General features: G+C 39.6%; 1 protein-coding gene across 1 annotated transcript in view; it reads right to left on the bottom strand.

Moving 5' to 3' along the window:
- The window catches only part of ANKH (ANKH inorganic pyrophosphate transport regulator), a 119,412-nt gene extending 107,256 nt beyond the window's left edge, over nucleotides 1-12,156 (bottom strand). Inside the window, exon 1 of the mRNA XM_070940770.1 lies at nucleotides 11,652-12,156. Within this exon, the coding sequence (XP_070796871.1) occupies nucleotides 11,652-11,747 (96 nt within the window). The 5' untranslated portion in view covers nucleotides 11,748-12,156. The remainder of the gene's footprint in view (nucleotides 1-11,651) is intronic.
- Between the last annotated feature and the right edge of the window lie 317 nt (nucleotides 12,157-12,473).

Consider the following 12,473-nt stretch of genomic DNA (forward strand, 5'->3'; position numbering starts at 1 on the left):
TATCGTGATGTTTTCTGCCTTTGCAGAGCCAGGGTAGGTGTGGCCTGTGTGGTTTGTATCCAGCCCGCAGGGCACCAATTTGACAGGCCTGCTCTAAGGGGAGGATATTCCACAGAGCATGGGTACTGCAGAAATGAGCCATTTTCTAGTCTCTATCAGTTCACACTTTTTAATTGATGGGTTCTGCAGCATGCCAAGAAACCCTGGAGTCATGCCTTCTTCAGTGGTAGTGCCTACCCTATGGAACAGCATCTCCTGAGAGACTTGAATGGTACCAACCCTGTTAACCTTTTGCAAGTCATTAAAAGACCTTGCTGATCCCCCAAGACATTTGGATCAGATGGTAGATGAGCTCCACTGTTGCCAAAGGCTAGCTTGGTAATGTTACTGAGTTTGGTAATGAAACAGCTGGAAGAAAACAACCAAGCTCAGAGAATACCAAGGACTCCACAGTACAATCCCAAACTACAAATATTCTCTTCTATTGTATGGAATTCCATGTAAAATATATTCTAGAAAACATTTTAAGAGTACTAGCCTTCCCCCAAACCAGAAAGTGAAAATCTAAAGGCTGACTGTTGTTTAGCAAGATCTAAAGAGGTCTTCTTCTATATATATTTAAAGTGATTATCTACAAAATATCACAAATAATAAGAACCCCATTAGTTAATTAATCATTATAAATACAAAGCTGAATGGAAAAGAGCTAATCAACATGGTACTCTATAGATTTGTTAGATTTGGACTTCCTGGGAAGAGAATTATTTGAGTATTGCATTCCAGTATATTTGGAATGTACCAAGTTGGAAAAAGCTGCTTTAAAAATATTTACAAAAGGTAAATATTAGTAGGGTTTAAAAATGGATTTGATTGTTGTATACTTCGGTTTCTAATGCTGGAAGGCAAATCTTGGGAGGCTATGTAAAATAGAGAAGGAAGACAGCCAGAATCGTTACACCTAACAATTCCCTTAGAATAAAAGCAAGCCAGTACATCTTGTACCTTCTGAACTTCAAATGCTATCCACCACTCTGTACTTGTGAAATATCTGACAACTGTTCTGTTCCTGGAAATCCTTATAAGTAATAAAACCACAGTGCTTATCTAGTCTCTGCTGCATATGTAATGGCTGTGTTTAAGATGGTTAAGTCCCTAACTGTGCAGGACTGATATAATAGGTCATTCATGAGAATTACACATAATAAATGTAGTTGTTCAGACAGCGTGATGATTAGGAATAGAATAGAATAGAATAGAATAGAATAGAATAGAATAGAATAGAATAGAATAGAATAGAATAGAATAAAATTCAATTCAATTCAATTCAATTCAATTCAATTCTTTATTGGCCAAGTGTGATTGGATACACAAGGAATTTGTCTTGGTGCATATGTTCTCGGAGTACATAAAAGAAAAGATACATCCATCAAGAATCATAAGGTACAACACTTAATGATGATCATAGGGAAACAGTCAATATAAATCTTAAGGATACCAGCAACAAGGTTACAGTCATACAGTCATAAGTAGGAGGAGATGGGCGATAGGAACAATGAGAAGATTAATAGTAATGAAGACTTAGTAACTAGTTTGACTTATTTGTTTAGCAGAGTGATGGCATTCGGGAAAAACTGTTCTCGTGTCTAGTTGTTCTGGTGTTCAGTGCTTTATAATGTCATTTTGAGGGTAGGAGTTGAAACAGTTTATGTCCAAGATGCGAGGGGTCTGTAAATATTTTCACAGCCCTTTTTTTAACTCGTGAAGTATACAGGTCCTCAATGGAAGGCAGGTCGGTAGTAATTGTTTTTTCTGCAGTTCTAATTATCCTCTGAAGTCTGTGTCTGTCTTGTTGGATTGCAGAACCAAACCAGACAGTTATAGAGGTGCAGATGACAGACTCAATAATTCCTCTGTAGAACTGTATCAGCAGCTCTTTGGGCAGTTTGAGCTTTCTGAGTTGGTGCAGAAAGAACATTCTTTGTTGTGCTTTTTTGATGACGTTTTTGATGTTGGGTATCCATTTTAGATCGTGAAATATGGTAGAACCTAGAAATTTGAAGGTCTTTACTGTTGATACTGTGTTGTCTAGTATTGTAAGTGGTGGTAGTATGGGAGGGTTTCTCCTAAGTCCACCACCATTTCTACAAAGCCCCAAAATTATAATAAACTTTGGGGCAAAGTTATATAAAAATTTATCATATTCCTTGTTCTCCCACTCCCATGTATCTTCCCCATTCAATTCTGGTGTATCTACATTTTGTCTTTTTTTCATCATTAAAGCTGCACCAGCCCTACCTTTCAGGTGAGATTTCTCTACCTAATTTAAGCCACTAGAAGTGTTTGATCCTTCAATATAACCCAGCATTTGCTCACATTCTACTTTTACCCTTGCTCCAGCTGGCATACTTTCAGCATATAGAGTTGACCTCTAGGCCCTTGGTTCAGTAACTGAAAAAAAAGTCAAAGGGCAACAGATCCAAAGCTGTAGCAGAAAACTGCTTAGGTTAAAGATGACAAGAAAAATAAAGGCCATCTTAATAGGAAGCTCCACATTTGGAGAACTTCAGATGCAGGGAAAGAGTACAGCCAGCCATAACTACAAAAGCAAAAGCTGTGCAGTCTGTCCAGTGCCTTTCCCAATCAATACGCCACTGACAATTATGGAGAATGCAATCAATCATGTGAGACAAAGGAGGAAACCTAGATATCAGAAAGAGACACACCAGTACTGTATGCTCTTTAAGACTGACCAAGATTTTGTGCTGATGGAAGCAAAGCAACAATGCCAACCTTCTCCCAGTCAAGGAAGACAATGCCCACAAAGCCAAGACATCAATCTCAAAAAACCTCTCCCCAGGTCTAGTAATAAAAATCCAATACAAACAAATTAAATAACAAATGATTTGTTGCCTTTCCATGCTATTTAGAATCTGCTGCCTAAGGCAACCTGCTTGGTTTTGTGTCATGTTAGACCCTCATGCCTGAAACAACATGTTTTTGATATATTTCAGCTGGTCTTGTCTGCTCTCTTCAGCCGCAAACTAGCAAAGAATGATCAGCTGTGAAGAAATGATGGGTAAAATGACCCTGGCTCCCAAATTACTACTAGTGGAAAAAGAGCTGTGGAAAGCAGCATCAAAGTGATGGTGGATGAACATTAAACACATCTCTTGTCTAATCCACAGTCTTTCTTTTCAGAGCAGTAACAGGAAGGACCAGGGCAGTGGCTTAAAAGGAATTATGTATTACAAACATTTGGAATATGTAAACAAAAAATATCTTTAAAATGCTCCATGATCTTAACTAAAACAAAGCCAACAGGTTTGTTTGCAGAGTGCTCTACTGTTGGCAGTTTTCACTGCAACAGACTAAAGTAGCAATCCCCTGTGGGAATAATGCTGACAAGTAAAAACCATGAGAGAGAAATATTCTAACCTGTGACCCATGCAAGCCTTTTGGAAATCAGACAGCAAAAATACAAATGAAATATGGCTAAGACAAAAGAAATCATTATTTATAAAACATGTTATTTTATGCAACTCTCTGCCATGAACTACATATATGGCCGCATCATTTAGATTATATTCAGGAAAGACTTCAGGCATTGATTTAGAAGAGGTCTATTAATGGGTTAATGATCACCATACTGGACTTCACCTTTTGCCATCCATGGTTTTAAATTGAGAGGGTCTTTAGCTGTGGTAGAAAAGCTGCAGATTCCAAAGAGATAAATGTGCTGTGTAAGGAGAAGAAATGGTTGAGACAAAGAAATCTTTGTGGATGTTCACCAGTCAGCAGTAACAGCTCCCAGATACACAGGCATGACACATTATCATTTTGCAAACTGCAGCCCCCATTTAATATAAATTCCTTTTCTCCAGTAGCAAGAGAAGAAAGAGAAAGCAGCAATGGCATCAGGGGAGAGGTCAATTTGCCCCTATCAACTGTACCCTATCATGGTAAAAAAAACCTCTACCAGTGATATGCCCAAAGAAGTGACAATAGTTTAGTATAGACTATGTTCACTAGAGAAGAAGGGACTTCTGAGAAGGCATCTCCTTTCCCTTGCAATTGCCTGGAGTATGACTATATCAGCAAAAATCATCAGTATTCTGGTACAATTTCTGATGCAGTTCAACTGCAAAATAATTATTAGTCTTGCAAGCTACTCTGTGAACCCACATGGCTATATAGAGATCAAGGTGTTAATATCCTGCTGAAATATTCTTGTAGAAATCTAATTATTTCATTAAAAAGTAAACCATTAAGTAGTATAATTCAGCAAAGCATTGTTCATAAGCCAAATTGTTCTCTTGTGTCTACAGTAAGATAACATATAAGCAACTGTTGCCAGAACACTGCCTTTTATTTATAATATCTTTAGAGCATTTCTCATGTAGATATCTTAAAGGCACAACAGAATTTTTTTTAAAAAGAAAAATCCCAAATGAATATGCTGATGAGATTATGGCAACTCCAAGAAGAAATAATGGGGAAATGTGCTAACAACTCACTAATTTTTTTACTGTAATTGTTCTCAACTTTAACCAAGCTCCAAAATCACAGGTGGGCCCTACCGAAGGGAATATAAATTTGCAAAAAAATGTGCAGGTACTACTTAAATTTCCCCTGCAAGTTCTTCCCCTCTGTTCCCATGGTGTTGAACAAGCACAGCGTTGGATTAAAATGTTGGGTAACCCAAAGTTTCAGTAATCTCAGTTCTTTAGTATACCTGCAACACAGTGTTATCTGACTGTGTTCTTACATAATTGGAAAGTCTTTCCATTTGTGGAAGTCTCAGGTAAATGGCATTTGCTGCTGTTCTCATTGTTTTAGCCGTTTCTTCCTCTGCTTCCAGCCCCCAACTAATTCCTTAAGCTCCAGAACAAATGTCAATAGATGAGTAGAAAAGTCTCTAACTTGATCAAATTTTGTGAATGGAAAAAAATAACATTAGATATTACTATTTCTGGAATGCTGGAAATTTTCATAAATGCTAATTGAATTGAATGGATTAGATTGATAAACTAACAATCAAAAGGGAATTAAAACTTTCAGCATTGCATCTGTTAAACATTTTGCTAAAAATGAGTTCTCCTAATCTTCAGTTCTTTCCTGAAAAACCCTGATATAAATGGGCCTTGACTTTGACATACAGTATAGTTTACATTACTAAAGAAATCAGTTATGCATCCAATGCGCTCTTCTTAGACTTCTACTACTATTGGTGTAAATGCTCATCTATCACAAGACCAAATAACTTGAAACTTCCAAAGAAATACCAATGCCAACTGATATTAACATGGGCAAATTAATAATAATAAGAGCTTCCTGTATGTCAAAAAGCCCAGATATAAAAACTCCTGCTAATTCAGGTAGAGGATATATAATTGAAGTAGTTCTGGAATACATATAAAAAAAGCAACAGTTCTGTTCTGGCATTTGTCCAATCTATGGCATTTAGAAGAAACCTGTCACAAGCATGATGGTTTTATTTATCTTTGATGGTTTAAAAAATTTGTATAATCCTTAAGTACAAAAGCAGTCTGCAATAACGCACATAAACACCCAATGTTCCAGCATTCACTTGCATAGTTAAGGTTAAGCTTTTATTTACTTATGTCACAAATGGACCCAGGTTAGGTAGAAGAAGCAGGTATCCAAAAGGAAGTTGTGACAGGCTTAGAAGAAAGAGCTTTCAAAACTGACAGAAAAAAAAAGGGCTGCACTAAAGGTTTATGATTGAACAAAATGTCTACAAGGAGACCGCAATATTTCTCCTAAAAAAAAGAATGAATGTAGCCAAACTAGAGAAATGACTCATTTCCTAATGTCCACAGTAGTTTGGATCAATCAATGTAACAAAGCAATCTCTTTTTCTATCCAAGGCCTAATGCCATGCATTTCAATTGCACCCCTTTACTATCAGAAGGCTCAATAATAAAATGTATCATTACTATTCAGCAAGTTCAAGCATGGCAAATCAAATGTAATCCAGCGACCTAGTTGCACATTAACACAGAAAGGTTTCATACCTCTATTTTAGGGGAGACAAAATCCTGAAACTCCTGCAATGAGAATATACCAATTTTATTACCATATTCATGCTAGGCTTTGCACTTCAGCTCAGGGGCTTCTTGCAACAATGCACCAAGAAGCCTCTTAGCGCCATGCTGCTGGTCCAGGCTGGATATGAGCCTCATCCTGGGATGCAACTCACAGGCTTCTTGCAGCTCCAGAGCAGTGATGAAATCCAAATTTTTTTACTATCGATTCTATGGGCGTAGCTTGGTGGGCGTGGCTTGGTGGGCATGGCAAGGGAAGGATACTACAAAATCCCCATTCCCTCCCCATTCCTGGGGGAAGGATATTGAAAAATCTCCATTCCCACCCCACTCTGGGGCAGCCAGCGGTGGTATTTGCTGGTTCTCCGAACTGCTCAAAATTTCTGCTACCAGTTCTCCAGAACGTGTCAGAACCTGCTAGATTTCACCCCTGCTCCAGAGCCATGATACACCAGAAAGCCCAGAGTGGCAGTGCTTTTTAAAATTTATTAATTAAATTTATAGAACACAGAACATCAGAGTTGGAAGGAACTTTAGAGGTCTTCCAGTCCAACTCCCTGCCCAGGCAGGAGACCTTATGCCATTTGTCTGAAATGTGTGAAAATTGCCTGAAAATATAGCAGCCCATCTCACCATTGTTGGGCAGTGTACAACCAACAGATAAAATTGTACTCTTTCTTCAGCCTCCCTGAACTCACACACAAGCACATGTATACACACACACACACACACACACACACACACACACACACACACACAGTATACCTTTTCTCTTCGGCCTCCCTGAGCTCATGCTGTTGTGCATAACACCTTCCCCCAACTTGCACACAGCCTATTCCAGGCTTCTTCCCTGTGGCTCCCCCATGTCCCTTACCTGGTATCCCCTCTGCTTTCCACTTAACGACTCATACATCTGGAGTTACAATGGTAACTGAGACTGCCATGATTGCCCCCACTAAGCAACAGAGTCACATAACGTCACATTTTATGACCTCATTACTTAGTGATGGAAACCCCAGTCCCAATTGTGGCCATAATTTGAGGAATATCTGTAGTACAAAAGACATCAGCTAATTCATTATTAGTCAGTGACTGATTTCCCACTTTGAGCTAAGCCATGGCTTACTGAATACATCACACTTGTATGAATTCACAAGGCCATAGTTTGTTGATTAAATGGATTCACATGTTGCTACAGTATATTATAAAATTATTCTAACTTTGCAAATTATTTAAATGCTGTGACATATATGGTTTGCAAGCTACAATGACAGAGTTTAAACAATACACTAAGTAAAAACCTCTGGGAGTTGTATATACATGTTTGTATAACTTAATATACTCAGCATTATATTATGCATGGCTATATCTAGCAAACTCTGGCAGTTAATTGAGTCTATTGTGAATATCTCATCCTATTCATGGTGGCTCCCACATGGATGTCCAGGGGCAGGGGAGAGGCAAGTGATTAAATGTGTGTTCTGATGCAAACCCTGCCCTACTTGCATCACAATACTGTACACAAGTATGAAAGGGTTGGACTTTACATTGTGACATACAACCCAAATTTCATCGTTTTGATGAATTAGTGTGGATGCCTCTGGATTCCCATTTCCAAATGGCCACGTCATAGACATTTCCAAATGTCTTCTGGTTTTGACCGCTTTTCAACAAACCGGTCTAGTCTCTCTCCCAGTATAGTCTCTGCAACAAACCTTGCAATAAACCCAAAAGCCCAAACCCAAAGCCCCAAGAGGTAATAAATAACTACGGTAGTTCAGATATTTTTATCTGTAATCGAGTTCTGCCTTCCCTGTTCTTCTCCTATTTGATTTGACATTATTTTTATTTCTAAGATATTTGATTTTATTATTATAAATAAAGGAATTTGTCAAAACTTCCTCCACATAAAATACTGCATATTTGCACAGCTTTACGATGGGCACAAACTTTGTTAACTTCTGTAATACTAGACCCTAGGCAGGAAAATCCAAATTGCAATGCTTTCTATTTTGTTCCTCCAAAGCTTAGATAGCAGGCAGAAGTCTTTGATAAGAAGGTTAAGAAGTCATCATTTGGACAAAGTACAGCATGTCAGTGAGTTCAATTGCTTGGGAGCAGCCTATTGTAAAAATCCTTAAATAGGAATCTGGCAGGCTTTGTACCTAGCTTGGCTATATCTAAAGGGCTCCAGACTCTGAAATTACTTGGGACTTTGTTATTGGTGGAAGACTCACAATATGACTCAGCAAGGATAGTTACTTTATTGCAGTATTGGGAAAAAAGGCTATATACTGTACAACAGAGTATGTCTACTGCAGTGGCCAGCAGTCATAGTTATATATAGGTCTACAATCTAGGATTTCAGTTTTAGGCCGCTTCTTCCCATCTTTCTAAGACTAAGTCAACAAATATTTTGCATCTCTCTTCATGTTCCTGGAAGGCACTTAAATGTGTTGATGTAAGAGTTGTTCTGAGTTTAGGAACTGTCTCACAAAATTCTTCTCTATCAGGTCCCATAGAAAGAGAGGTCCACCAGGAAAAAAAATAGATTACTATCACCATATTGACTTTGCTTGTCAAAAGTTGGCTGCAAATGGTGATCACGTGACCATGGGACACTGCAATTGTCATAATTATGAGTTGATTGGCAAGTGCCCAATCACAATCACATAACCATGGGGATGCTGCAATGGCCACAACTTTGAGAACCGGCCATAATCTCCTTGTTCAACAGCATAACTTCAAATGTCACTAAATGAATCATTATTAATCAAGGACTACCCTTTTTTTAAATACTTCCCAGCACATGATTTCATATGGACATTTGAAGAACTAGACTTTTAATCAGGTTAGACAGAAAAACACTTGACAATTTAAATTTACATTAAAATTTTATTAGCTGGGAACTTCAAAATAGATTTGGGAATCCTATACTTCCCAAACACTAAAATCAGGCAAATGGAAGTAATTTTTAATTATTAAGTTCCAGGAAAAAAAGAAAGTTTTTTTTTTTAAAAAAAGAAGTTTGCTTATTTGTATGTGATTGAAACTCCAAAGTAGAAGAAACCACATATAAAGATGTTTATTGAGATCATTCCAACCCCCTTCCATTTCAATTTAAAATTAAGATTTTTTTATTTTGGATGTTTCACAGTATACAATTCCAAAGATATTATCAATTATTACAAATCAGACACTGAACTCTTAAACAACTATGGCATAACCAGAACTAGACCAGCAAGTGGATGGATCTTCCTCAAGAGTTCCTCAGTGAATTTCTGTTTCTAATCCAAATTGAACATACTCCCATCCACAAGTACCAGTGAACTAATAGGCAAACTTCTGAGTAGCTATGTATAGGGTTACACTATGAAAAAATATAGAAGTGGAGTAGCTACTACTCTGATAGATTTAACTAAGGATATATTCTTCTGTATACTGTAGTGTATTGTATTCTGTATGGGATAGAGGATATAGGGGAAAGCATAACAGAAAGCATTAGTAGCCATTCATCTTCCAAATTAGTACAAGAAGATCCATTTGGGAGCTACACATAAAAAGAGCTGCCAAAACAGGTCCCATTTAGTGTTTGCCAATAAATATTCAGAATTTCCTGAAGCCTCCAGAGAATGCATACTTTAGTTATGTTTCCCTTTCCAGTTTAGCTACAATACACATAAGTAAAAACAATGTAATTTTCCAGCAGACTATCAAACTTTAAATATTTTTAATATCAAGAACTTGACATTTATCTTAAACCAAGATATACCATATGCAAAAATAAGAGCAGTTTCATGAATGAAGCAGCAAGTAAACTTAGGTAATTACAGGGTATAACTAACAGCACTGTACCAGAGAACATTTGGCTCTTTAAATATTGCTGAACTACTAGTAAGAGAACTTCAACCAGCACAGCAAGTGATGAGCAACACTAAGCCCTGTTGTTGAGATGCAGGTTCTCTGTCCTTGCTGTAAGTAATCCAACATTCTGATTAATTGAACTGACAATGTGGAATCCATTTGTTACATTTATATTTTATCAGTGGCTGGGTAGCAAAATATACATTTAAAATAACAGATGTGTTAAGCACAGTTAATCTTTGAAAGGAGATGCCCTAGTTGGATGCAAATACTGAAAGAACACAATTTGCTCTCCTCCTTTTATTACACTGACAATAGTTAAAGGTTGGCCCCCAATACAGGAGTTCAGAAGCAGGAAAGCATGTCCAGAGTCACAAACCTTGACTGCAGCATGCCAGTACATGCTAGTCCTCAAACAAGCTGATCGATTAAATCTACTAAATCTTAGTTTGCCAATAGAAACTAACAGGTGTGGCCAATCTTAAAGCAACAGCACACTTCCCACAAGCTCTTAGCAAGGCAGGCCTTGCTCCTAAGATAGATCTCTGTACAGTTTTTATCTCCATCTCCAAACACATCCCTTCCAAATGCCATTTAATGGCATCTTCAGTCACTCAAGGACAAATTAATTGAAGCAGCAGGAATTGGAGCCGGTTTACTTTCCTATCACATGTTATCAGCAATGGCAAGGTTGTAGCACTACTCAGCTTTCTACTCTATGAGTGGCGGGGAGACAAATATGATCCATGTGCGAACATGTAAGAAATTCCAGGATCTTTAATGATAACTAATTCTCTCAAAGAACTGAGGAAGGAGTATGTGCGAAGAAATCAATAACCTAGGCTGTGAATCTCTTTATATTTATTTTTGGGGGGAGGGGTAAGCTGTCTTCAACTATTACAGCAGGGTTTACTTCCAAGGAAACAAAAGATGAACTGTTGGGGGGGGTAACAAAACCTTGAGCAACTCCCATAAATTAATGAAGGGTTGGGCCTAATATTCCCTGCCCCCCCAGCCAGAGGTCAATCAAGCTCAGGCGTTCCAATAAATGAATACAGCTGCAATCGTTTAATCGAATTGCAGGCAACTTCATCTCCCTGCATGCTGCAAGCAGCTTTTCGGATTCGCCTGGCATTACATAATATTGCTTCGAAATACACAACAGTAGTTGAACCCTGGGAGCCTCCCCTAAAGATAATATAACGAACTGTATGCAACCGGGGTTTTACCTAGCCGTGATAATTCCATCACTAACCACCACCCACTGCGCGGTCTGCTATTTCTTCTTATTTTCTCTTCCGCAGGTTTCTTTTTTTTGGGGGGGGGGCGTTTTGCAATAATCAATTTTAGGGGTCCTCCAACCCCACCGGCTCGTCCTCCGCTCCTAGGAAGGGCAAACCGGCTTGGCCTCCTGACACTCAAAATTATCTAGCCGGCGTTTTTTTTTTTTTTTTTTTTTTTTTTTTTGGCCACTCGGCCGCGAATCTGGTTCTTCAGGAAAAAAGGAGCTTCGGTTGTTGCGTTTTGTCATCACTCGGCGTTAGGCAGCACTAAAAATAGACTGGCACGAAGCACCGCTTCATTGGCAACCTTGCAACTCGCGGTAGTTTCCCCTCCTAAAGATGTTAATCGCAGATACAATAAAGTTCCCCAATTTAAAAAAAACAAAAAACAAAAAGCAGGAGAAATTGCTGGACTGAACACCGCTTTTTTTTTTTTTACCTGTTCCCCGAAGTCGATGGCGATGTTGGTGATGCCCAAAGGGACCAAGAAGCGAATGAGGGGCCAATAGTTGGTGAGCGCCGGAAATTTCACCATAGTCCCAGCTGCGCAGCGACCCCAAACACATCTGCCGGAGCGGGGAAGCTACCAGGTGGGAAAGCAGGAGAGAGAGACGACGAAGGGAGGAAGAAGCGGATGCTTCTTTAAAAACGAGGCTGCCGGCTTTCCCCAGCAAGGCGGCGAGGCATCAGAGATCAGCAGCGGCTCCACTCGCGTCCGCCTCCTTTTCTGGTCTGGTGCGCGGAGCGGTTGCGTTGCTCCCTTTAGCAAGAAATCCCAAACACCAAGTCCATCCCTGTCGCCACCGCCGCTCCTGCCCTCCTCCCACACAATAATCTGCCGCTGGTGGAAAAAAAAGGAGGAGGAGGGACGCCGGCGGCACCATTACCTCCACCGCCAGAAATATCTCCGGGCGTTTTTTCCATTATCAGAACCCCAAGGAGGGGAAAGAAAAAAAACACACCATCTCCACCCCACCCACTTGAGCGAGCTCGGAGCGCCCCGCCTCAGCCCGAAGTGGGCGAGCCGGCCGCCGGAAAGTGATGGGAGCCCGAGGGGGGTGGCAGCGGCGGGAAACAACCACACATCCCCGGCGTGGAGATCACACAGGATCTGCGCTGCTCTTCCCTCCTCCGCCTCTTCTTTCCGGGGCTGTGAGGGCAGAAAGAGGTTGGGAGAGCGAGGCCGGCTTGGCCGCTAGCAGAGGGAGAAAGCCGGCTAGGAAAAGGCCGCGCCGCCTCGCTCTTCTTTCTTTAAAAAAAA

This window comes from Pituophis catenifer, unplaced genomic scaffold, assembly GCF_029215685.1.
Source record: "Pituophis catenifer annectens isolate HBS135680 unplaced genomic scaffold, rPitCat1.0.hap2 SCAF_3, whole genome shotgun sequence".
NCBI lineage: Eukaryota > Metazoa > Chordata > Lepidosauria > Squamata > Colubridae > Pituophis > Pituophis catenifer.